This window comes from Neopelma chrysocephalum, unplaced genomic scaffold, assembly GCF_003984885.1.
Source record: "Neopelma chrysocephalum unplaced genomic scaffold, ASM398488v2 Primary Assembly neopelma1_23, whole genome shotgun sequence".
Lineage (NCBI taxonomy): Eukaryota > Metazoa > Chordata > Aves > Passeriformes > Pipridae > Neopelma > Neopelma chrysocephalum.
In genome coordinates, this window is record NW_020897691.1 from 20290957 (window position 1) to 20318468 (window position 27512).

At 38.3% G+C, this 27512-nt stretch overlaps 1 protein-coding gene across 4 annotated transcripts in view; it reads right to left on the reverse strand.

Moving 5' to 3' along the window:
- Positions 1–27512, reverse strand: part of AIG1 (androgen induced 1) — a 124365-nt gene that overhangs the window by 63325 nt on the left and 33528 nt on the right. For 3 of the 4 annotated variants that reach the window (XM_027689466.1, XM_027689483.1, XM_027689475.1), the window contains exons 2-3: positions 23564–23719; positions 15921–16022 (exon numbers count right to left, since the gene is read on the reverse strand). In XM_027689466.1, coding sequence (XP_027545267.1) covers positions 15921–16022; positions 23564–23719 — 258 coding nt within the window. Of the gene's footprint in view, positions 1–15920; positions 16023–23563; positions 23720–23982; positions 24105–27512 lie in introns of those variants that run through there. The other variant, XM_027689493.1, reaches the window with a different exon arrangement.

The window sequence follows — 27512 nt, forward strand, 5'->3', positions numbered from 1 at the left end:
CTGCAGTAGCCCTCCTTGCTGAGAAAAACAGGTTTTTTGTGCTGCTGCTGGTCCTTTCTCTTTCACATCTGGATATTGTTAACTCTATCCCATGTGGTCTGAGTTTTAGCAGCAAAAACACTCCAACAAATTCTAGTAAAACTGATTTACTTATATTAACTGGAGACTGGATACCCAGATAATACGACGTGGAATCATAGAACCATAGCGTATTCTGAGCTGGAAGGGACCCATAGGGAACTATATTTCCCTTCCTCTTCACATTGACATTTCACCTTGACCTGTCCTTTGAAATAAATACTAGGGAAACCTCATGTTTTAGTGGTTGGAAGTTTAGAACTGAAAAGGTCAGAAGCTGAAAATAATTTAAGCATGACATGTCCTCTGTTTAGGAGAGCTTAAGTACATAGGAGTGGCGGAAGTCACAGCTAAAACTCAAACTTGATGCTGTGATGCTTGCCTTTCCCTCGGATACCAACAGCTTACAGTAACCTCTATTTTTGCAAAGTCATAATCTGCTGCCATGGAAAGAATTATATTAGTGGAAACTGAATGCGTTGCTGCAAATCTTTGAGGGACAAAGCACTGCAGGAGGGAAAAAGATACATATATGTGTATGTATTTTTTGCAGCTGCATAAAACAAGAGATAAATAAAGCAGGGGAGTGCTGAATAGAGCTGTAAAAATGCTTTTAAGTTGCTAACATGGAGGAAAAATTACCCAAGTCTTGGACAGTAAAATTTCCTACCTTTCCAGTAGGTAGACAGTTATGAATTTATCAAATACTTGGTGCAAAAGCACTTCTGCAGAAATATCTTTTATTCAAGCTACTCTAGGTGAAAGCAAGAAGGGTAAGGTCTTCGAAAATCAACTTCCACAAGTAACTAAAGGAACCAAGATATTATATTTTTTAAAAACATCACCACTAACAGGGAAAAGAACCACTTTAATAGTTGCAGAATGCTTTCCACTCTATTCAAGCAGGAAAAACCCTCTCGTATCAGATCATCAATGTGCCTAAGTCATGTGGCAGAGAAATAATCTTTAAAACTGAGAATGTGAGAATGAAGGAGACGATGGTTTACATCAGTCAAATACTTGTTCTTTTACTTTCTCAGTTTGACTTAGTTTTGAGCCCATCACTGCAAATTTACCAGCTCTCAGAGCTTTTTGCTGTCCTCAGTGCTATATCATTGTGTTGCATGAGGTGGTAGAAAACATAATAAACTCCAAGACTGCCACCTGAGGCTTGCCACTGCTGCATGCTCTCACTCAGACTCTGCCAGGGAGTATGTATCCTTTTGGGATTTATGTCATGGATAAAGGTGGTGAGTGCAGGATGCAGAAAGGCTGTGCTTGGCTGGCTTGTATCTAATTTATGGATGGGTGTATGTAGGCATGAAGTGTTAACAATGCTGCAGACCACACCTGGCTGCAGCCATGCTGTGGCACAGCAAACTTAAACAATGCCTCTGCTCCTAGCAAGGACTGACTGGCTCTTGGGGAAAGCATTTATTGCCAGCATTCATCATCAGGAAAATGAAAGAGAACAGGTTTTATTTGTGCTATAAATCATCCACAGCACCCAAACACTCAGTTGCAGTCAGAAGAAAACCAATTTTGGTGTGATCTCTCACAAACAGGCACCTCTTTTTTTTTTTTTTTTTTTTTTTAATTGAGACAAGTTGTATCTTTGAGATAGGGGAACCAAATACCATTTTTGAAGAGTCTTGTGCATGATTCTCACTTAAGGAGGAAAAGACATTGAAATCATAAGATGATGGAGAGGGTCCAGTACTGTAACAAACTAGTTTTGAAGAATTTGAAAGCACCACAACTGAGCCTTCTGGTTGCAAGCCAATGCAGGAAAGCCGATGCAAGAGCTCTGGCAGGAATCGACTGCCTGCCAAATTCCTATTAATTAAAAATAAGAATAGCTGAACTGGCCTCTGAGAGGAAAAATTAAGCCTGAAATCTCAGACCAACTTCCTCAGGAGCAGAACTACTGTGGAAGAGAGTAGTAGATCCATGTGTGTGGACAGATATAGGCTAATGCCTATAAATAGCTGCAAGCTGGCAGCGCTACAGCAGTAACAGAAGCCAGACTGTGGTAACAGCCGGTTGCGCTATAGAAATTTTCATCCTAATGCCATCTTCCTTCTTGCTGTGGGAGATGCATTAAAAAAAAAAAGTCAGGATAGTATATTAAAACTCTATCAGGCTTTCAAAAAGGTCTCATAAGGTTACATGAACAAATTTAAAATTTCCTTTTAGAAATTCAGTTCGACTGCCAAGGTTTCATGGTTTCCATGAAAATGCCAAGGAAAATGACCCTTAAATACAATTTTGACATTTAATTTAGTCCCCTAAGTTTTCTCTACAACAGTAGCAACAGTGGTAAGGAACCTTATATTGAAAGAGTTTAGATAAATTCGCCAGATTAAAGAAGCAAATATTTTTTACTCCTTTTGCTGCTGTTGTTAATTTAAACCAATAGGCAATTTTAATCCTCCGGCATTAATGTCATACCTCTCAATTAGAAAAATAACATAAAAGCCTAAGTATACTGTCTTTAATACTCTTGTAAAGTTTAATTCATTTGTTTGCAAAGTGATCTGAGATATCTGGAAGATTAAGTACTATTTTCTTTTCTTAGCAAAGGTTAGAATATGGTTGGGAATTCTGCTGCAGTAATGCAAATGAGACCGGTTTCCACAAATGTAATAAAAACACTAGATTCCCAAGTACATTGCATCTACATTGAATGCACTGACAAAAATAAGGAGAGAGAAGAGAAAAATCATAGCACTTTTCTACCCTTCTGACACTGTGGGGTTCCTGGGGCTCACACTTCTTGCAAGATACATGAGGATAATCTGCTATTCTAACAGGTACTGACAGGAATTACCTGGTCTGTGTCACCTGTGAGGGGACCAAGCAGGGGCTAGTTCTTTTTACATGTTGTGCAGTTAAAATGTTGTCAGAGACTTTTTAATGCCAAGGAGTTTTACATATTCCTATTTATATTTTGAAACTGCAGTCACAGTGTGTTCAGACTCGCCCTCCTCTGCCTAGCAATGTATAGGTGGGATCTTCTATGTACAAGCCAACTTGATATAATATGCTTTCGGATTCACCACAAAATGTTCTTCCTGACACTGTAAAACTTACCAAGAGGCTGTACAGTATTGTATTACACGGTAATGGTATTTCCAGGAAAAAAAAAAAGAATTACACATGAATAAAGCAATGAAAGTATGCAGGTAACCATGGCTACTGTTGTGAACTAAATAACATTTTTTATACAGCTGTGAATATTTGTATTATTGCCAGCTAAGCTGAGAGTTCAGATTTGAGACAGGACTGGTAAACACTGAATTCTTGCCTGAAGAAAGGTACTTCCCAAAGTGAATCCAGGCCTCTACATTGTGCTGCTGCTCATTCTGGTATAACTTTGTCTAGTAAAAATACATCTTATTACCTCAGCCAAAATAATCAAAATACAACTCTTCGTGGCCACTACTTATACTTTACTGTCAGTGACACACTTTCACACAAGCTATTTTCTGTCTTAAGAGTATTTTTATTTCCTCTTGTCATATACCCACAATCACAGCTTTTGACTCCATAAAAGAGACTTTTGAAAGATCTTTAAAAAATTTGCAAACTCTCAGCTTTCCTTGATTTTCACTAGTAGCAACACCCCCACTCCACTTTGGTCCAACAGCATTCCTGGACAACAAAAGAAACAACAAAAAATGACAAGGCAAAAGAGAGAGACCTTTTCCCCTTGACAGCTTTTCAATTTCCAAGTTTGTCCTTCTTAAATCATCCTTCTGTTTACATGCCAGTCTCTCTTCTCAAATCAACTGTCATCTGAGAAAGAGTGGAAACCTAAGGGATTTTGCTCCTTACAGAGAAAAGGTACGCCCAAAATCAAATTATTTGGAATAAGTTGACAGTAGTTGCTATACTAAAAGAAAACATAAACACAAAAGCAGTTGGTGAGATGAACCTGTACTTCCAGTGATATAAACAAAACAAAAATATGATTACAAACGCCTATTGTAACTAAGTGAAGTAGGACTTAGAGCAACATCTCTCTATTCAAAACTTGAGTCACTTCCTCCTTCCAATAGTGCATGAGTTTGAAACCCAAGTGAGTGCTCATTCATTCACTATGTATTTGTCTTCTTTGCCTGGTTTGGACAGAGAAGATTGTTTCTTAATAAAAGAATTGGCTAATGAAGGAAACACAGATTCACTTTACAGATCGATCTAATAGACTGCCCGTAGCCTCAGGCAAACCACAAATTCCATGTTTTAGTTTCTCCTCTGTAACACGGGGAAAATACAAACTCTTTTTTTGCCAGTCTTTACCTGTCCTATTTATTTAGGGTGAAAGAAATTTAAGTACTAAACATTTTGTATCTGTATCAATGGAGCTTAGCTTAGATAAAATTATAGATGCTCTTTATAATAGTACTAGGTACCATTTTAAAGCAATATATATTATATATGATGTATTTCTCTCTATGCATAGTGAATATATATACAAACACTATATATACTATACTATATACACACTATATATATACACACATGATATATATATATATTACTATAGATTTACTATATACAGTAATCCTACCAAGCTGATATAATGGAGAATGTAACTATAGGAGGCTCAGTAGCACAGTGCAAACAACTGTGAGATCTAAAGACCCACAAACTCTGGGGATATTTGAGGCAGCATGTGTACAGAGGGCACTCTTCTGACTTCTGCCTTCGCAAAAATGGCAGAAAAAGAAAATTCCTGTGTAAAACTAGTGGTCACAAGAAACCAAATGAAGCCAAAGTTCTGCATGTTGGCCTAAAATATACGCTGGGTGACATTTTCAATATACACTGGGTACTTCTAACTTCTCTCTCAAGCTTTTTCTCAGTCAAGTACAGCACACACAATTATCACCTCTATGTTCTATGGCTCTCTCCAGCTGACTACTATTAGCACCTCTTTATTTCAGCATTTGGTGTCCTCTACTGTCTTCTCTTCCTTAACAACCTCTAAGGCTATCACTTTTTCTGTTAGCTTCTGACACATGCATTTCTTTCTCCTTCCAATTCCCTCTCTTTTCCATCTTTCATTCCTCTGCTTCAGGAGCAAAGACCAAAATCCTATCCACCTTAGTCTCTAATAAATTCACCTTCTAAATGATTTGCAGCTGTATGAATTTTTAAATAACTTGCAGTCGACACAATTTTGTTTGTTAATGGAAACATCAGTAAATCTGTGTGTTACTAAAAAGACATTTTTAGTGGATATTTCCTTTACAGAAAATTATAACATTTCCCATATCTTCATTTTTAGAAGTGCCTTAAAATATGAAGTTCAGTAGACTATATTTCCCCTGTATAGTTCATAAAAAAATTCTATGTTACATACTGCATTTGCAAAAGAAGCCACAAAAATGTGCATTGCGGTGACTCAGCAAGTTGGAACTCTGCATAGTGGGTTTATATAAAGCTGGTAAAGCTCAAAGTAACAGAACAAAAAGCTAAACGCTCTAGGAAGCAAATAAAATTGCTTCCTGTTGGAAATAAATTTAAGGATGTGATTTGACTATTACTGTGATTTTTATAAAGAAGAATTTCCTTTCTAGGTATATTTGAACTTTTTGCAGCATGCATCATAGCCTAGAATATCTTATGAGATATCAGGAGCACTAAATTTGTATACAACAGGAAATAATGTAACTATTTGAAGCAGAGGCCGCTTCTGTTCTGCAGCAGAATGGACAATATCAACTAACTCTTAGTTGTATTTGCATCTACGAACTTCAAAGTAATCTGCAGCAGGCAATTCACCTCTTCATCGCAACTGAATGAATGGGATGCTGAGGCACGTGAATGGGAAATATCTCGGAGGAACCGGCAAGCCCCCAGCACAGTGAAGAGCAGAGTGCAGGTGCACACAGTCTGGTCTGGCACAGGAGCTGCCCTGCCTGGGACACTTCATAACCAGAAACAGAGGCACAGTGCTATAAAATCCTGCAAGAGACAGTGCTGTTTTTCTAACTATCATTAAAAAACACCACAAAACGCAGGCATCAGCTAATAAAGACTTATAAAAAATGCTTTTGATTAAACATTAAATAATTTCTCTCAGATTATTGGGTAAAACAGTGTCAGAACTAGGAATAAAATGGAAATTTAAAAGCAGGATTTAAGCAGCACTTCAAATATGCAGCGTTACTTGTTTTGAAGAAAAAGTAAGCTGTGAAGAGTTGAAGCATATCAGTTAATATTGCAATGGAGATGTAAGAGCAAATCATGTATTGGCTATTGGTCTACCTTTTGCCATTTTGAGACACTCCATGCCCCGTGCTATTTCTCCATAGTTAGAGCTTTTTCTTGCTCAGACAACTCTGCTGTCAGAGGGAGGGAAAGAGTCACCTTAGTCAGACTCATGGTCTCTGACAGAAACAGACACCTCCAAAAGATTATGATTTTTCCTGAGTAGGGCACTAGGCTGGAACTTGGGTGCTTTTGAATATCCAGAGGTAAAAGGGACAATTGTAGAACTGAATGATTAATAGCAATGGCTTATACATCTGTCCAAAATCCCCTTCATGCTACATCCTGAATTTAAGCCTGTTGCATTTGAGGAGTTACTAAAAATGTACATTGATTTTACTTATTTGTATCTATGTGGGAAAGTAAAAAATATGGGGATTGAACTGAACAGCAGGGCAGATGTCAGGTTATGTCAAAGCTTACACCCCACCATGAGCAAAAGTAGGTCCTAAGGTTGTCCCCAAATCCTTGATTTCTGCCTATCAGCATGTATAAAACATTACTGCTGTGGCACTACTTCAACATATTAATCATCTGAATATGAAATGACTTCTGCAGAAATGATGTCTGTTTCCAAATACAAAGACACATAAAAGACAGCAATTAACAAAGAAAAAGTTAGTTCAAAAAGTAGTAATTTTTACACAAACAATGTCAAAATATTTCCTTGTATTAGTTCTCCTGAAGCAATAATGATCTCAGGATACAGGCAAAAGCAGTAATTTTTATTTCACCAACTTCAAGGGCTGGAAAAAGCATATAAGCTTTTGGGCTCAGACTCCCTTCACCACGTCTGCTGATTCTTTCGGTATTGGGTCCATGTGAAATAACCCACTTTCCAACAATGATAAATAGGTAAAAATCTGGTCACTGAGTTAGTACATATGCCTTCAATTGAAGGAAAAGCTGTCTGCCAAGCTTCAACCAAGTAGATCATAGGTCTGTGAAAAAAAGAATCTAAAAGGACAGAATCCAGTTGCTATAGCGGCACATTAAACAAATAAATGAGATACCATGGAATGCTGCAAAATATTTGTGGTCTGATTAAGTCATATTTGCCACATGTGTGAACACTAACAGCACAGTTTAGTAAAGTGGGTACAATATAGTACAGTCTCACTTCTATTGTATGTAAAGTCAAATTCTTATTTGAGTATTAACGGTAACCAGTGCGTCCAAGGATACATAACACGGCATTTTACTGTAATCATAAAGCAAAGCAAAGTCCCTTAAATACATAAAATTAGACAATAAATGCTTATTAAACTACTATACCTTCAAAGAGATATTTGCATTGTACCCTGTGTTTGCATGAGCTGCTAAAAGGACAAAGCTCTCTGTGATGATCGCCTCCAGGATGGCTTGCATATGGAGCGTTTAGAGTACGCAACTTGTAGCTGGCAGCTGACTTATTAAACTTTCTTCAACATAAGCAACCCTCCTCCAATACATATTTTTTTCCAGTTAAATGTTCTGTTTTCTTTATAAAAGACACTGTTTGAACATACTCATTATTAATCATAATAATAAATCCTTTAATGTTAGACTCTACTATCTGTCTGTGTTCTCTGGAAAAAAAACTCAGAGAAGAGAAATTTACTATGTCAAGACAAAACAAGTGTCTGATTTTAACTGAGAGAGAAAAGCACAGATTTTAATCAAAAACGCGTACCACTTATGAATATATCTTGGACGTATTTAAAAGTTGAACATTTATTTACATTTATAACCTGGTAAATCAAGCAGTTGCACCAGAGAAATGCTTACAGCTTAAGCATTACAAAAGAGTTGTGCACAGCTCCAGCAGTGACTATGGTAAGCAATATAAGCTGCACAAATGTTAAAACAAAACCAGCATTCCTAATACTGTCAAAATTACAGAATGAAACAAACGCATTTCCATCCCACAACTCTGCTGGTTTAGCAAACAGACCTAGCACTCCAGGGCCAAACTCTGCTTCTATGAAACATGCTCAATATGTACTCCATACCCAGAGTAAGGCAGAAAGTCTAAGTATCCCTTCATGTGTTCTTTTGGAGCTTTTCTTTGGTTATTTGCTTTGTGCCCGTAATAATCGCCTTAACAAACATTTATATGAGTGACTTCAGCTGAAAATCTGGCTTTAAGCTATCGGCATAATTATGACTTCCAGGGTTACACCTAGTTTTGGCTGTTTAAGTGGGGCAGTTTGAAACACAGACGGCAGACCTCCTTACCTCTGGTACTTCCTGCACACCTGCAACCCTTAGCAAACAACATCTGTTTTAATATGCAATGCAACTCACACTTCACAGCCGATACGAAAAAATGTGGGCTTTTATCAACAGCAGGACTGAAGCTGTGAGAGTCAAATGGATAGTCAAGATAACGTACAGCATTGTCAGATAAAAGTATAGACAGCAACGCAAAGACATCAACATCATTTTACTGGTATCACACAGATATGTTTTATATGAACACAGGCCTCATACTACTGCGTGGTTGCAGGTGGTTTTCATCCTAAACTTTTTCCAAGGTTTTGAAGCTCCTGGAATGTCACTGTGCAAATACTACTTCTTCTGACCCATAAACTACATCCAACAGCAACAGAAGCAATTCTCCTCCTCTCACAGAGCGTCCATAAGCCATCTCCTTGCTCTCAATTCCTCTAACTAATACATCTGAGGGAAGTCTTCCCAGTGAAACAATGAAAGAAAACACATTTCATCTTTCTTACTGTTTATTTCCTTGCTACTCCTTTCCTCCTCCTCCTCCCTCAGGTCCTCTTTAGCATTTTGAATGTCTTCCAGCTTGTCTGCATTATTCTGTGGCTCCTTTTTTTATTCGCTTGCCTCATCTGTTTGGTTTTTTTCTTTTCTTTTTTTTTTTTTAGGTAGGAGTCGGAATAGCATCAGCTGATTTTTTGATTCATCTCTTTCCTCCCGTCTGTCTTTTCTTCTCATTCAACTATCTTTCCCTAACCTCCCTTTTTATGCTCTCTCACTGATTCTCTCCCCTACTCTCCTCCTTTGGTAGTAACTCCCACAACTTGATGTTGACACTAGAGGCTCTCATCCTCTGTGCTTACAGACATAGTTATTTGATATTGTCAACAGAAGGTGGCTAAACTTCTGAAAGAGATCTCATCTGGGGATTTCAGCTCTCAGGCTTTTCATTTGCAATGCTCACACCTAGAATAGGGCTCACATGTTTAGCTGTTACTAAATACTCAAAAAAGTTTTAGAAAAGCTTCCTCATTACTAAGGGTTGGGGTCATTTACATCAGGAGGAGCCTCTGTGTGTGTTTTCTCCAGATTACTGGAAAAAGCAAGTAATCAGAAACATTCAGCATCTGTGTTCAGTTATAAAGCTGTCTTCACCTTACCTTGATGAGTGTCCTCTGGCAGATATGCAACATGGTTAAGGCCAGCCTCCTACTTCACAAAAACTACTGTGCTGTTATTGTGTTAGGTAAAGGGGTTTTCCTAATGCTCCTAGAGGATGCCACTCAGATAATTTGGACTTCTTCACCCTAGCAGCCTCTCTCAAGTTTCAGGTGCTACGCTATCACAGGTTTTGACGCACCACTAATTTCCAAGCCCTTCACATAAGTAAAAGAAGATCAAAAAAATCTTTTAAGCTGCTGCTGTTTTTCTCCCCAGAGCACGGAGATAATTGATACCACTGTATTTACGCTCCAGTGGTGGAACTGGCAGATAATGAGGGAAGATAGCAGATGGAGCCATGTAACTGCAGCATGAACATGCAAGAAGTGTACAAATCCAACAACATTATTTTCACGGGTTTTGCAAATATTCTGAGTCCCCAGGCAACCAGCTTCTATTGCTACTCTTTCCATCAGATAGATGTTTAATAGCCATCTAGGAGTGGGTATTCTGTTGGATATTAAATTAAAAATTTTTCCTGATTTTTATCAGAAAACTTTGCAAATTATGTAACAAGCAGAAACTCCTTTCTGGAGCACTGAAAACTTTATTCACACCTAACATATGAAAATGGGTAATTTATAGGTAAATTAAGAAGAGCAGTTGACTTGGAATATCCCTGAAAGCCTTAAAGTGGATTTAGAAACAAATCTCAGAAAAACGTAAGTATCTTCTAGTCATAAGCATAAGGCATTACGAAGGTATAAAGAGAGCGCATACATGGGATGTTGCTATGTTAGGAAGCATCCCCAAGAAGTATAATGCACTGTTTCAAATTACTCATTTCTGAAAAGGATTATTAGGTTACGATGCTAGATGGAAACACTGATGAAAGAAAGGACATCTCCTTGTTTGTACATCAGAGCAAGCACTGTGCAGCAGCTGACCTGCGAATGATGAAGAGATGGGTTTGTCAAAAAACTCACCAGTTTTGGACCTTTCAATCTCTATACGTCAGGTTACTATGAGTTTTGATTTTTGCATGACTTTTCTATTTTTCTACTTGTCAAATCATCAAGGAAAGAAGATTTACACCAGAAAAAAAGCTTTCATAAAATCACAGAATGATTTGGGTTGGAAGGGACTTAAAGATCATCTAGGTCCAACTACCCTGCCCTGGGCAGGAACACCTTCCACTAGACCAGATTTCTCAGAGCCCCGTCCAACCTGGCCTTAAATGCTTCAAGGGATGAGGCATCCACAGCTGCTCTGGGGAACCTGTTCTAGTGCCTTACCACCCTCACAGGAAAGAATTTCTTCCTAATATCTAATGTAAACCTACACTCTCTCAGTTTGAAGCCATTCCCCCTTGTCCTATCACTACATCTCCTTGTAAAAAGTATCTCTCCATCTGTCTTGGGGGACCTCTTCAGGTACTGAAAGGTTGCAATAAAGTCATCCTGGAGTCTTCACTTCTCCAGGTTGAACAATGCCAATTTTCTCATCCTTTCTTCATAGGAGAGGTGTTCCATCCCTTCAATCATCTTCATGGCCCTACTCTGGATTCACTCCAACAGGGTTATGTCCTTTTCACCAGTAAAACAAAGAGACACACACAGGCCAAGGCCACCAGACTGAAGATAAGGCTGCTAGGAAAAACAGCTGGAGAGGTGGTCAGCAGGACTCTGTACCACTCTCTGCTACGCTCAACTTTTCAGCAATAAGAAAAGAGAGATAACTTGTGAAATAAGTAGAAATATATCACTTGGACAGGCTCCTTCCTCTCCATAACTTGTCTTTTTCTGCTATTTGTCCCAGCTTTTGTGCATTTTCCTGAATACAAGGACAGAGGGTAAGTCTTTCTAGAAATGTCTTTGTTTCTCATTTTCCCAAAAGCAGCATTAAAAAATAACAAGAGGACAAAACTGGAAGAGCTCATATAGACTGCAGTGGCACAGAAGTCATGCAATCATCATTTCTCCAACTCCACAGATGCAGAGCATATTCTTCTTCCCCTCTTCCTGACCTCTCCTCTAGAGTTCTCATATGAAGACAATACTTTGTTTGTGACCTCTAGAGCCACTTAAACTCCTCAGTAAGTAGTTTCTATCTCTGCATTTTGCTTTCTTCGCCACAAACAAAAGATGATTCACATTTTTAAAACAAATTTGAGATAGTGTCTGCAAAAAACAAAGAAGGACTCTTGCTGAAATGGTATGCTAACTTGGATAGATACCTCAGGGAGTGCTGCCATGTAACCTGGCTCAAAATCAGCAATGTTCAAGCTTAAATTAATGCAGACTACACATCTGTTTATGTGTGCATTGGTTAGAATAGGGGCAACCTCTAGTTATATAGCCTGTGCTAATATTGAAGGGAATATAACTTACGGAAACAAATGTTATCCATGCATCAGCCTGTCCAGTCCCAACACAAAAAGGTGCAAGGAAGGAGCTGATAAAAAGCCTATTACTATGACACATTAGTTTTAAACACTAAAGGTTAGCCTTTAATTAAAAATTCCTAATACTGATAAAGATCAGATAGACAGCCATCAGAAAATGGGAAAGACTATTTCCCATGGAAAATGCACCTGTTGAATTATGAGCTGATATGGATCCAAACTGCAGGACAGTCTCAAGAACACAAATGACATATTTGATGGAAGAGTTCAGTAATTTGGCAACTAAAATTGTAGCCCACAAAGATGAATTAATCTGCATAACTAATAAATCTAGGAAGTGCATCTGACAGTTCAGAAACAGATCACGACTGAGACACAGCCCCATTTTCCAACAGCTCTCTTTAGACAGGTATTTATTTCGACCGATAGAAGCTTAACGTCAGCAACTTAGATGTGCTCCTTCACATAGCAAACAGAGATGAAATCCTTGCATTGAAGAAATCAACAGCAACCCTGCCACTGATTTCCCTGGTCATTTCTCAAGTCATAGTGATACCACTGGTTATGGATGAAGCAACTGACTGAGATGATGAAAATACCAGTTTTGTAGCACAGTACAACTCTGTTAGTGATACCTTTCACAGGTGTATGAACCTGCATGTATGGGGAACTATTTGGTACTGCAAGGCACCACTTACTGTACAGATTTTCCCATACACAGGAATTATATTTGTAACTATTACAGTGTGTATATATAGAGAGATATATAAAATGGAAACAGAGTTCTTGACACCATATGCAATTTTATGTTTGCGGCTTTTTATTTCATGCACAATGATTAGCCTCTCCTCTGTTTCTATGAAACTTTATAAAAAATATTAAGATTGAATCGGCAATAGGACCACATAGTTCCAAGGCTCATTTCATTTGTGTTTCCCATCTCTAGAAGGGATTTTTTTCTATAAAAGGAGTGATATCTCTGAGTATTAACAAGACAGTACTAAGTATTCAAGAAAAAAGAATTCTAAGTATAGATGGTGTTGTAACTGTAGAGAAGGGGTGGGAAAGGAGGAGAAGAAAAAGGACGATGAGAACTAATTATTATAACCTAAAAAAGTAACAGACACTGCTGCCCAAACCACTTCTGCCTGGGCTAATGCAGCCTTTCAAACAGTTTCTTCATACAGCCTTCTTTATAGCCACCTTAAAATGCTTATGAAGTATGAATACTCTCAAATATTCTAAAGTATGAACACTCTCAAATATTCTAATACTAATGGAAATATGATTGCTATTATTACAGTCAGATTTCATGACTTTTCACTCCTTTTCTATGTATGGATTTTGAAGGCTGATGTTGACAGCTGAGCAAGTTGTTACAGCTGCTCATAATACCTCTGCCAGAAACTTTCAAAAATATGACTTTTCAAGTAAACTAGGAATCTTTTTACTGTGAAAAATGTATAGTTTTACATTTTCCACTTTTCATGGCTTTTTTTTTGTGCTAAATACACTTTTTGGGGAAACTGTTGTGAAAAAACCTGGAAAGAGTGTTCACAGGTTAAGTAACATTTGCAGTCAGATTCCTAAGAGCTGCACCAGGTACTGCAGGGGAAGCTCACACAAAATTGGGATGTATCAGCAGTGCTACAGAGGCAAAACAACCCACCTTTCACTGACAGGTTTCACTCTGCCAAGGCTAATGAGTCTCTTGTGTGAGTTTTGTTGTACAAGGTTGGGCTCCAGCACGGCCACCCTTGCATTCAGAAAAATTATCATTGAATGTGCACAGCTGATGTCAAAATGTGAAGAAATATACATGAGGATAAATGTTTATTTCAGAATAAAAAAACCAGCCAGGGATTCTGACTTTTCTAAACTGTATTCCCAGAGGTCCTACCCATTCCCATGGGTGAAAATTTTATTCTAAATTCTAAAATTTGCCAATGTCAAAATTGTAACTACTAGTAAGTGAAGTGCTGGCATTCTCAAGGTAGTTTAATAACCCTTTCATATTATTATGGGCAATGCATCAGAATTAATTAGTATGAAAGCTGATGAGGATAAAATGACGGGTAGAATATCAGAAAGAATGTGACTAAAATGTGGTGAAATGTCCACAGCCATAAGCTTCCCCTGTGATTGAGCTAAAGGAACACTTGGATAGATGGAGATTGATGCAGAAAACAATTCCATTACAAAAGTCTTTCAAAAATGCTTTCTACAATACTTCAAGTTGAAAAAAAGTCTAAGATGCTTGCATACAATAGGTTTCAGCAAACTCTATGATGTCCAAAAATCACAAATAAAAAAGCCTTCTTCATATATTCCAGTAAGTAGACATTTCTACAAAGCAACATGAGCTTGAGTCACCTTTCAGTTATGGTACAGAGAAGACTTCCTGAATATATACGGCTGTTTGTTGCCAACTGCTTCACACTATACAACAACATAAAACTGCTTCACAATTCATGAAAAATGTTACAGGTTAGGTACTTCCAGTATGTGGAATGTCACCTGGAAGAAATGTCATCAGACCTGCCACTGATCTGTTGTGGGGAAAAAAATCAAGGTATGCATGGTTTGGCAGTGTTTGCAAGCGTTCAGCTTGTAACCTCAAAACTCGAGGGAGGACAGCCTGAACAAACACAGCGGGAGTCATCAGACTCTTTTCTCTGCTCTACACACACATAATATCATGCTGTTCCTTTTAAAACATCATAAAACGGTACAATATCTAGCAAAAGCTGATCCTCCTCTTGTCAGCAGCAACGCTTGTACTGCGCCTTTTACAAAAAGTTAGGGAACAGCAGTGCCATCTGCCCCACTCTCCAAAGGACCAATTTATCATGCCCAGCAGTAGTGGACAAATCTTGATCTGCTGTGGTGATACAGGACTCACACCCTTAAGGATGAGCTCTGCTGTCATCTACTAATGAACAGCAGTGCCAAATGGTTTGCCATGCCTTGATATGGAGAACAAAGTAACAATGAAACATTTTGCACAGATGCAACTAGAGAAGGAAACACGACACTTTTCAGCTCCAAATGCTGCATAAACAGTGGAAAGTACCTGATGGCAAAGTGTGGTCTTATCTTTCCCTTACCATTTAAACATATAGTTGAGAGAAAGAATGTCTGACTTGACATACCAGAGAGGGATTAAAAGGTCAGATTTCTTGTGAAGAAACTACCTTTATGATTAACAATGCAGCAATTTTGAAACTCTGCACTGTTGCATAGAATTTCACATTATTAAAAATATTCAGATACAGGTTCTGCTACATAAGTTTGGTGTGCTTGAGAAATCAGTAATTATTTCATTTTTTTTCTAAAAACATACAAGTCCAAAAGCAGATTTTTGAACAAACATTTTAATAAAAATATTTCCATCATAAATTATATTTTGGTAGAATGCCAAAAAAATCTTTCAATTAAGTGTTTCTGTCATTTTAGAGCAAGATTTGTCAAAGTCAGAACTTCTGTTTTGTGGAAGTCTCTTTTGATTAAATTTCCTCATGACCAGGGTGGCATTTCTCTGAGAAAACTACCTTATCACAGAAAACAGCTGACCACCACAACTAGCCTGGGGGTTCTCCACTGTTCTAAGCTAATAAAGATTCAAATACGACTCAAGGAGTCAAGGAAGGAAATATGTTACTCTTGCTTGCAAACCACGTTCTTCAATCATTTCTGAAGGCATTAGCTCTAAGTGTATGCAGAAGCATGCACAAGGAAATCAGTGTCTTGACTTTTCTTTACACAAGAAAGTGTTTGCATTACTTTTACTCACCATTCCATGATTTAGCCATGCTGGTATAAAATTATCAAGTAGCTTTGGGTAAACCAGTTCCCTGTCATAGATATAGATGCTCCAAAACATCGTCACGACAAACTAAGAGGAAAAAGAAAGACAAGACATTTTTAAATATATGCTTCTGAACAATTAGCTACACATTTATAGATAGCAAAATGGGGCATTTAGCAAATGATTTATGGATAGACAGGGACATCATTGTTCTTTGACCAAATACTGCTCTAATCAACAGTGTGAATCAGTTTTACTCTTTGAATTCACAGAGGTTTTAACTTTTTTCTTTTTTTCTCCCCTTGACTTTCAGCCTGGAAAAAAATCTCATTTTTTTACTTAACATGCCTGTGGCCAAATTACAACTGAATACTACAGTTTAGTAGCAGATGTGGCACATAAATAATATTTCACCACTAACAGAATAGAAAACAAATGGAAAATCAGGTAAAATATCACTTGGAATTCATAGAACATATAAATATGAAACATTCATGCCTCAACAGAAGCATACAAATTCATATTTGCACTTTTTCGTGCTAGCCATCAAAACAGCATTAAAAAAAATAACCCTTTGACTACTCTCCACACAATTCATAGACTGGGATCCACAGAAAATAGTTCTAATATCCTCATTTGTCAGTATGAAATGTGGCTTGGTTCTTGTCAGAGACTATTTACCAGGATCCCAGAGAAAGACCATTATTTCCTCTAGACTGAGGACAGGACAGATGTCTCAGGTAAAGTTTGCACTAGGCTAAATTTTCACCAAAGTGTGCACAAATTCTTTAAACATATCTTATGTCTGAAAGGCAAAGACAATATAAACCCACAAAAATTTACAGAAATAATGGTTTTAGCTTACCTTAGCTGGGACAGGTAAGTAATTTTCTAATTAATATGCCATTGCTTTCTTACCTTGAATTTGAGCCATAGTTTTCTAGTAATAAAAAAGACATTGTTTATAGCAGTAAAACCCAATACCTGGACCAAGAGCTTTTCAATGGTCATGTACAGGGGATCTCTACACAGTAACAATAAATCCAAGTTTAAAGTTTGAGAGCCAACAGATAGGACTTTCATTGAGATCCGAAGAGAAGTATTCAGTTACGTCCAAACTGATGCGGCTCGTGATCTTACAGCTAATTTAGGGGGTCAGTAAAAGAAAGTGAAAGAAATATGGGGTGAGCACAGCAAGGTCAGTGAATTACTGGTGTGTGCAATAGTGCAGGCATAAGTTGTTTCCTATGCTTCTGACTTAGGAAAGTTAAAACTGAGGTTTGCAGTTAATCAATGGCACCTTGTTCTAACCGCAGACATGCACACTTCCGCCAGTCAGTTATGTGAATGACCTGAACCAGTACACTGGTTCAGTGTACACTCAGTGTGCATACAGTACATAGTTTCTTGGTTTCCAACACAGTTGTCCATCTGTTATGATAGCTATTGGTGCCTGCTCAGAATAAACTTGGGCTATTTGACTAGTGCACAGAAAAAAAAATAGGTTATGATGGACAGCCCGAAAAATATTGCAAGTGTAAAGTACCCCACAAGAAATCTCTTCTGGGCCAGTCTTGGCACTGGCAGAGCCTAGCTCTTTACGCACCTGCTGACACGTAAGTGCCAAGATATGAATAGCTGAACAGCAGGAAAAATGGAAGCAAAGTATCCTCTTCTCTATAGGCTTCCTAGAAGTCATGCATTATCACAGTGGGTCTCTGAGAACCTGCTAAGACCAACTGGGACATAAAAACATCTCAGGCATATGAAGACCAAGACTGATAATGTTTTCCAAAGAAGTCCTACAGGAAGAAAAATCACCCAGAATTAGGTTGAACTTTATTACACTGAATACGACAAAGCTGGCATGCTTTGACCTGTAATTTTTGTGTGGAGCAGAATAAAACAATAGACTTTGCCAAGGAGATAAACATAAGAAAAGAGGGAACATGCCATCTGTCCCTTAACCAAAGTCAGCCAATGGATGGAAAAGGATCAGCCTAGCTGGTTGCAACCATCTGGAACTACAGACGGCAAATGCTGCTTAGCAAAGCACTATCACAGGGCAGACATAAGGTAAAGGAAGTGCGCAAAACCCAGTGTGTTACAGAACTAACCTGTCCCAGAGGATGACCTGACATGAGACCAATGCAACACCCTGGGGAAGATTCCTTCCAGTGTTTAAATGGTTCACCTTACCTTTCCTTATAATTAGTTCATCTGGATAAAATGAACTATAAAAATTAACTTTTTGGATTTTAAAAAAGTATAATAAGGACTTGCTGCATAGTTACTTTGGCTGCTTCTGAATTTGTTTACTTTGATTAATGAGCAACTGTTGGTCTGGTACTTTTAAATAACCTATACTATGCTTACATTTTGCTACTGGCAGACTTTCATTTGGGCTGGGCTTTGCTAAGATCACACACGATCATGCAGTGCCAGACCATGATTCAAGTGAGCTGCTTTTTTACGCCATCTCCAACAAATCTGCACCTCTTACACTCATGCTGCCTTCCTTGTGGCACAATTCATCACTCTTGTGGAGACAGCCACAGTACTACCCTCACGTGCCAGGCTGAACAGGCTGCTCATACGCAGCAGACAAATTTCAGGGAGCCAAACATTTTATTTTCTTTTGTTCCCATGGCAAAATGGCACAAATGTCAGCCTTTCACCTCCTCTTCAGACAAACTCAAGGCGTGGAATTCAAGGAAGAGAACAGGCACTAGCAATTGCTTTTACACTTCTTTGCACAGCAGCCTCCTACGATTGCCAGCTTTCCAAAGACAGCAATTACTTTGTTAAACATAAGGTTAAGCAACATATAAGTCCTTCATTGGCTACTTAACCTATCTAGGGTCTGTAATGATTCTATTTGTCTCTAATGATTACCTATCTAGGGTCCTGGTCATTACAGACCACATGGAACCTCAACTTTGCAAGTAGACCTTGGAAACTGAAACTATGGAATAGCTCGCTTATTACAGGCATCTGAAAGACTGCTAAACAAATACACAGCAGTAGAAAAAAAAATAAGGCTGAAAACAAAATGCTGTCCTCCCGCTTAAGGATATATTCTTTGAGTGTCTGTCCTCTGTCTCTGAAGCTTCAGAGGGCATGAGAAGAGCATGTGGCCATGCCAAGGGAAAAACTTTAAAGGACAAGGTAGGAAACAGATGGTGATTCAAAAGAGAAATCAAGTGGCTTGGCAAAACACTACAAATGGAAGCAAAGAGAAAGTAAGAAAGTAAAGCCAATGAAAAGAATTGTATAATTAGCACTTTTACGTGAGTCCAATCAAGAAATGTTATGCAAACAAAGAGAAAACCCAGTGGAACTTTATTTTCCTACACTTTGTGTTTTTCTTTTTGGCTGGGCTGCACAGTTCAGTTCAGTCATTTCCTGGATGGCCTCATGACAAAGATAAAAACCCCTTATGACCTTGACACAATTTGTTCTAAATACACTTAAAGGTAAGCTTTCTGGCTATCCCTCAACACACTTGCTGTTAAACAGTGAGAGTAAATATATTGTTGGCGAGCTTTTTTGAGGGTTAAAGGCACTACATCTAGAAGAAAAGTGTTGGTGAAGGCAGAAACCACAGTAAGCACAAACTGGCATGGTACTGGCTTTGTACAGCAATATGCCAAATGGATTTGAAAAGAGTCAATGAAGGAAATCACAAGGAGTGAGAAATGAAAATCTGGGAAGACCCCTCTTGCAGAATAGACTTCAGGAGACAATTGCACCGCCACTCACTAATGTTCCCATCACAAGTCACCTTGTCACAACAGATAAGGGTAAAATCCAGAACACAGAGATTTTGGCATGGTTGAGTCAGTTCTGGAAACAAAAGTATGCTGTAGTCTGGTCAATTAATGGGGTAACTAGGAAACTGCAGCAAATGCCTACACATCTTTTCTTGGCATAAGATCACAAATTAGCATTATTGATGATCTACAGAAGAAGAGTGATCAGCTTTCCTTTTACCTGTACCAGTATAGAGAAACAGAAAATAAGAAAGTATGCCTGGCTTTCTCTCCTTTGTATCACAGGTTTATAAAAACATAAAAGTATAACATAAAAAATGAGGTAATTCCAGCCAGTAACTCAGACCCAAACAAAGCTATTAATGCTATACGATATAAAATGTCTGTGGTAGAGTTTGTAATTTTCTAGGCAGCAATCTCTCTTTTAATGTGCAATAATTTCAATTTTTGTTCTTCCTCCTATTTCTATTAAACTGCCTTAAAAAACTAAAGATGTCTATTTTATCTCTTCTTTCTCTTGTTTTATACAAATTACAAGAAACATATTGATAAAAACATATACAGTTTACACAAAATAGTAATTAACCACAGAAAGTTGGCAACCTAGTGATCTATGTCAAACAGAAAAAAGTAGGGATAGTCTAAACCACTGGTGTAGTCTCTAACTTTTAAGCATGTCTCACATTTCTCTAGCAGTGTAAATTACTCCCAATATATATCTCCTTTACAGGGATAAAGGGATGGCAAGTGTAAGTAATTATAGATGAGAACTGGTGATGAACTTCTAAAATGCCTGTGCAAGCAATTTTCTTTCGTGGATGCTTCCCAATCTCTTAGGCATTTGAATAGTATCACAGGTTTATAATAAACTAAACAAGGGCTAGAAAGTGTTGCCCACAGACTTTTCATGGTGCAAGGCTTTGATTTCTGATTTCATTCTCTTAAGAGTCCTATTAAAAAGAGCAACAATAAGTAAACAGTAATCATTATGTCCTTAAAAGAGGTTCATGTTTATTTCTTAATGCTTCTGATCAAAATAGTAGGTTGGCAATTCAGTTTTATCTCAGCCCCTGAAGATATACAATGCATATCACAACACTGGAAGGATGTGATTTGCTGCACAGATTTTGCAAGATTTAATTTGTTTGCAAGATTTTATTTGTTGCAAAGCCACCCAAAGAGATTATTTACCCTTGGGCTGATTCTTTTCCCTCCTTTGGAAGGTGGGAGGAGGCTGGTGGTCAGACTTCCCAGATGGTTTATATGTAATACTTTTTTAGGAAGTACTAAAAATGAAAAACTTTACTTTGTTACATTTCTTTTCACACTCCATTGTTTGACTTGGGAGTGGAAACCCTTTTCTCATCTGTTTTTCAGAACAAGTCATCTCAAGGGCTTCAGTAAGCAGAAAATACAAGAAAAAATGTGGTGAATTGCTCTTGTTAACTAACTACAGTTAGTAGGCCTTAAAATATTCCTCAGTATTTGCACTATTCCCTAAACACGCCCCGTGTAAAACACTAAGCAATAAAAATAATTTAGATGTTAAGGTAATTGACAAGTACTTAAGCATGACCACTGCTGATACATTAGAACCCAACAAAGATTTTATTCACATCTGCCCAATTTTTATGTCTGAAGGTTCCCTTGTGTCACTACCGGGAACCACTGAGAAGCTCCACGGGGAGCTAGGTGGGTGAGTCTCAAGGAAAGGAGATCTGCACTTCCTTCTAACAAGAATCTCCATCATAGCAAAATTTCACTGGGTTTTTTCTTACACATAAATAGATCTTCAGACAACAAAGTCAGTGTTAGACATTTGCTACTTTCAGGCCTTGAACTCTTCCTACCCCTAATCCCACCGAAGCAAAGCCCCCGGTGGCCAGCAGTGCCTTTGGCACTGGGCAGGCTTTGGCAAGTGCCTGGTGAAATCTCCTCTGCTGCTGGAGAGGATCAGGTTTCAGGAAGGAGCTGAGACCAGTCTTAAGTTATGAAGTACTGCTGTTTGTCTCCCAGTAGCCAGGAGTAGAAATAACAACGAAAATAACCTTTTTAGGTTTGCTTTATAAGAAGTAAAGTGAAACAATATGTGGTAAATAATTGCTCCCCTTCACCACAGAAAGGTCACATTTGGAAATGGAGAGCATCTGTCCAATGAGCACAGCCATACTATTTTCTGCATTTGTATGTTTGTTTGTTTGTTTAAGACAGAAGTTGTTCTTGTATGAAACCCTTGGGAAAGTAGCTAGCTCCAGGTATGCAACATATCTCTTGGGAACCGCTAACTTGTAAATGTTGCAATGATACCTGTAGTGCAGGCAATGGCTAGCTGGGATTCCTTGCTTACGGGTGGCAAGAGAAACAGAGCCTGAAAGAAATGCGCAGAATTGCCAAGACAAAGTGAAGCTAAAATTCTCCAACATCTTGGAAAGTTTCAAGGTCAGGGGCACTGCAGGAGTGGAGGAACACAGTACAGAGCTATAACAGTGGCAGGAAAGAAACCCTGAATCCTGAGGAGTGTGATTTATATTAATATATAAATCTCTGCACCCATTAAATATATATTTGCAATCTTGTTTATGCATGGATCTTCTAAAATCTATATTAGTTGATCCAGTTTCTTCTACCATGGCTGGAAAACTGCAGTCTGCTATCCCAACGTGAATTGTGGCAGCTCCCAAAAGGTAGGCCAGCAAGTACAATAAGGGAAGGCTACCAGCTGTGTTTTTATGAAAGAAGTACCTGCAGTGTTTCATATATGCTTTGCCTTTTGTAACTTTGCAAAAGTATTCTGTATTTCTTCACTTATTGTGAAATTCCACATAAACAGTGAAATCAAATTTTAATGAAGCATCTCTGAATATACGAAATTATGAATGACAGATTGATATGTTAACTGCTGTTAACTGACAGTAAATGACCAGCTTTTGTCACAGTACAACTTTAAAGACCTTATACAGCTTTCTATGAGTTCTACCATGAAAAAAATTGCTTCTAGCAAATTTATTTTGAACTATTGTAAACTGAAATAAAAAAAAAAATAATTAAAGATTGATCCTGAATTACAATAAAAGCAATACTTCTAATGAAATGTTCACACATTTTTGTAATGTAACCTAAGGTAACTTAGAACTAGACTGACACATATCACATTTCTATGTAGAAACTCATGAAATTCTGGATTTTCAGCTGCTTTCAGGTGTGGCATGAGACATGTAAAGACATTCAGCACCTCTTGCCAGTGAAAGCAACATGCAATGCCCCAGTGGAGCAGGACTTGATACAAAGAATCATTTTCTTTCAAAAAACACATGTAAAAATCACATTTTTACGAACCTTCTCTGTGTTTTTTTACATTACTGACAGAACCCCTTTTTCCTACACCAATTCCGTCACTTCTGAATCCCCCATGGATCCAGGGAGCAACCTGGACTTTTGCTTCCCTTCTTGCCCATGTCAAAATGGCTTACAGCCCGAACTCCCATTAGGTCATTACGGTGTAAAACATGCCACAGTCAGCACTGTCACTACTCCTGATGATGACATGTGGTTCAGAAAAAGTCTAAATTGAGTCTCAGGATGCTGCTGGAACTATAGAGATTTGAAATTACTTATACAATCAAGTTCCTATTATAATATAATTTTTTTTAATGACCCAAAGATTATTCCAGCAACACACTGTGTTGCTTCTTTACACTTGTGAAAAACAAGACAGTAGTAAAATCATCTCTACCACTTTTCCCTTTCTGCATAGTCTTTTGCATAGAGGTGGGAAAGCCGTTCAGGCAGAAAACAATCAAAAGTAACATCTTTCACCAGTTTGCAAAGACATGCATAGACTAACACTGTACTTACCACTCCAACTGGGAAAGCTAGAACAGCCATCATCCAGTCACGGAGGGAAATGAGTTTTTTCAGCTGCCTCTCTTGTTCTTGACTGTCATTGCCTCTAGTGAGAAGACTGGACAGGTCGGTCAAGACACAAATCCCAAAGAAGACAGCCTGAATAACCTGCATGGAAGGGAAACACACTCTTGAACACAGAGAATACCTGCAGAGAGTGGGTTGGGCACAGGCATGTATGAGGAATATTGCCACGGAATTGACATGGGGAGCGGGAATACATCAGTTCCTTAAATATGGGTAGAGTTAATTCACATAAAAGCCACGTGTGCTTCTAGACTCAAAGTCCTGCATGCACCTTGCTCCTCATCTGTGGGGGGAATCAATGTGAGTGGAAGGACCATTCCAGAGGTGGGATTTCCCACCCTCACCTCGGATATGTGCCACCCGCCGGGGACTGAGCTGCAGCCACCCCTTCCTGCGTCACTCCATACAACTCATCCCCACAGTCACTGCATTTGCCTCTGAGGCGGAAAAAGTGAGGAATGCTTCCCTGTAAAAAGAAAGGAAAGAAAAGAGATGAGCGTTTCTTTCCCTTGTGAAAGGAGGTCTCACTTGGAGATTCTGCCTGCCCCAGACACTCCACTCAGAGGTGAAGGTGCCTGAGACTTCCCAAGAGACATAGCATATGGCCTGGGCTTCAGCAAATCTATCTCTAGTTCCTCTCAGATAGTGAATGACAGAATGAGAAAGCTTCAGGAGTTATTAACTTTCCTTTCCTGATGGCAGACTGTTATTTACCTGCCCTTTCCTTTTTTGCATTTACGTATTTGTGTGCAATATCATAAGATTATGTGTGATATTAAATTGTTAGTTTAATCACCTGAACCCACTGATTTAGTTCAAACTTGACTCAATCTTAGTTTGATCACTGCATTTTTCTTCCTTAATTAGCTTAGTAAAATTTTAATAAGTTAGCTCAGGAATGCTCTTGCCTGAGGACCCACATATCCTTTCTAGTACAGTTCAGAGGAAGTGCACACAGCTTGTTTACTCCCCAAGCTGGAAGCCATGGTCACAAACCACACACATCAGGTAATCTCAGGTAAAAAAATTAACAAAACATGGGCTTGGTTCCCAAATTACACAGTGATTAATCAACAAACATAAACATATGCTTAAAATACGTACTGCGTGTTTTTCAAAGCAAGTACGGAGTACTACTTCAGAAGTTTTATTCGTAAATCTAAGTGTTCCCCGACTAGGAGAATCTGACCAAGTAGCAGACCATCCTTAAGAAATAAGAATAGTACATACCCAGATTCTGTAAAACAGAATTTATTATATGCATACATCTTTGCAGAATTTACACTATAATAAGGCAAGCAGGCAGGAAGGAAGGATAGAAGGAAAGAAATACCAAACAGATGTTGGCTACTAGAAAGAAATACAGAGATGTGGAATGATTGGATGGATTAAAGAACATTTCCTTCCTCAGCAATCCTTATATGACCCAAATACTTGTAAATTCTGGCTGTAAAGCCGTGAACAACAGACATTCAAATGGCCCCTGGATCTTCTGGCAATTCTGCTACCATTGCTCTCCTCTCTCCACACTGTAGCTACATATAATTTGCTTGATAAATAGATGAACCAACATTACAAAACATTCCCTGAAGCCGTGAAACGTGACAGACTACCAGCGCTAGAGCTGTATATTGTGCTAGAAAAAGGTAGTCCTACTTCAAATGACTTCCTGGAAAGGTTACCATCTTCTACATAATTTCTGAAAAGCCTTTTAAATATAAGTTGGGACTTCTTGGAGCTATGTAAGAACTCCTAATGCACTTTTTCATATTATTTGTTTGAAAAAAGCACTTAGAAGAAAAAAATCTTCCCATACTCAGCCCTGTTTTCCACCAAACAGATGGCCTATTTGGAGAGCAGAAATAGAAGAATTAATTATGCATTTGCTTGACTTATGAGGAGATATGATACCATCTACTATTCACTCAAGAGTGTGAACGTCAAAGACGACAGAACTGGGAAAAAGAGTATACCTAACAGTAATGAGATCAATTTGGGTGTTAAAAAGTTTAGGCTGAGTACCAGGAAATATTTCCCAACAGTGAGGTCTGTCAGACCATAAAATGGTTTCTCAGAGGAAGTGGTGGAAGCCTCATGGCTTGAGTCACTCAAACCAATATTGGACAAAACACTCAATAATGTACTACAGAGAACAGTATTGTGCTGGCAGGGCTGGATGAGTGACTAATGGATTGTTTGCAGCTCTAACTACAATTCCCTGAAATGGTCCCTCTCGAAAGAAGCACAGACTCAAACAATCACACACCCACTTTCCAAGGGAATTGAGATTGTACACCCACGAATCAATCACAAACTGAACTTCTCTCCCCAGTATCCCGTTATGAACACAGACCTTCAAGGGAAAATATAATGATATCATGGGGAATAACATAAAACTTCTAAAGGGAAAGAAAGTACCTGAAGACTTCAGAGAGTAGACATTAAGTAAAGTATTCTACAAAAAAATTAACAAATGAAAATCCATATAGGAGAAAATTGCATCTTTATTGAGAACATTTAGAGACAATGAAATAATTGTACAGTGTTCAGGGAGAAACAGTTCCAGGTTCTTCACACAAATAATGTATATACATTCACTCTAGTACTTCCTTTCCTTTCTAGAATGTGCAAGAAAACTCTTCCGACACCTTCCTAACATCTAGGATTAAAACAAGGACCTCCAGAACTACATCGGTCTCAGCAGCATTAACTAAATAGTGGGAGTCTGTAACAATTTACATCCTTTGTGGGTCTGGCACAGGAAAAGTATAGCTTGCAGCTACTGGTGGTTTATGGTATGAAATGAATTTTTAAAGTCCATGCTCCTTGGTGTGAATGCTGCCCAATAGATGTGAAAAGTTCACAGCAAGGGAGTGAAAACTACCTCTAAACAATGTTCTCCAAGGTGCCCTGGTGTTACCTTAGATTCAGGATCACATTTTCAAAACAGGGGCCTTATTTTGAAAATCTGCAGGTGATGAACCTATACATGAAACATCCTCAAGTTGTTAAACAGCTGACTTGTTTTTCCCCTTGGAAATGTAAGCAAGAACAGCATTTCAGAGGAAATACCTTTCAATTTTTCCTCTAACTAGAGCTTGAAGGAAAACTGTGATTTTGAAAATGACAAATTTGACAGAAAACAGACACACCTTACTTATACCATGTAACAGTGATAGAAGCAGAAACTTGTAAGCAGAGTATGCAAACCCAAGAAAATAACTGAATAGGTATAAAATACTAACTTACTGCTGACCCCATTTTCTCCACTAAAGCCTACAGGGGCCACTGCCACTATAGTTGATACTACAGTCCCTTTAAACTGATAATGTAATGTGACAATGTAATGACAAGTAATGACAATGGCCACCTAAAGGTATGTTAGTAAAAACTCAGAGCAGAGAAAACACTTCTTAAGTTGCTGCAGGAGAAAAAAAGCTATGAACAGAAGATGAAACCAAGCAGCCCAGAAACCTTCTCAAACAGTGAGATCTATTCAGATTATATATCAGAAAAGATAGTTCCTTACAAACAATCAGAATAAACTAATTTTACATGTCTGTTTTCTACAAGAAAATAAAGACTTGCTTCAGCAGGACAGTTTTTTCACAAGGTGTTTGTTCACTGCAGGACTGCAGCTAATGACCTCCTCATACTCCCCCTAATTTGACTTTAGTTCGAGTCCAACAGAAAACCTATTTTCTTATAAACCTTTTTTCAGGGCATGGAGATTCCCTTCTCCTCCATGTCATGGGGCTCCACGGTGCAGACAAAATCTCTGCAAACTGAGGTCACGCAAATTCTGTTACTACTCTTACCAAGACAGAAAACTCCCCATTAAATTCACTGAATCTAGGATTTCAGTGTCGATGGA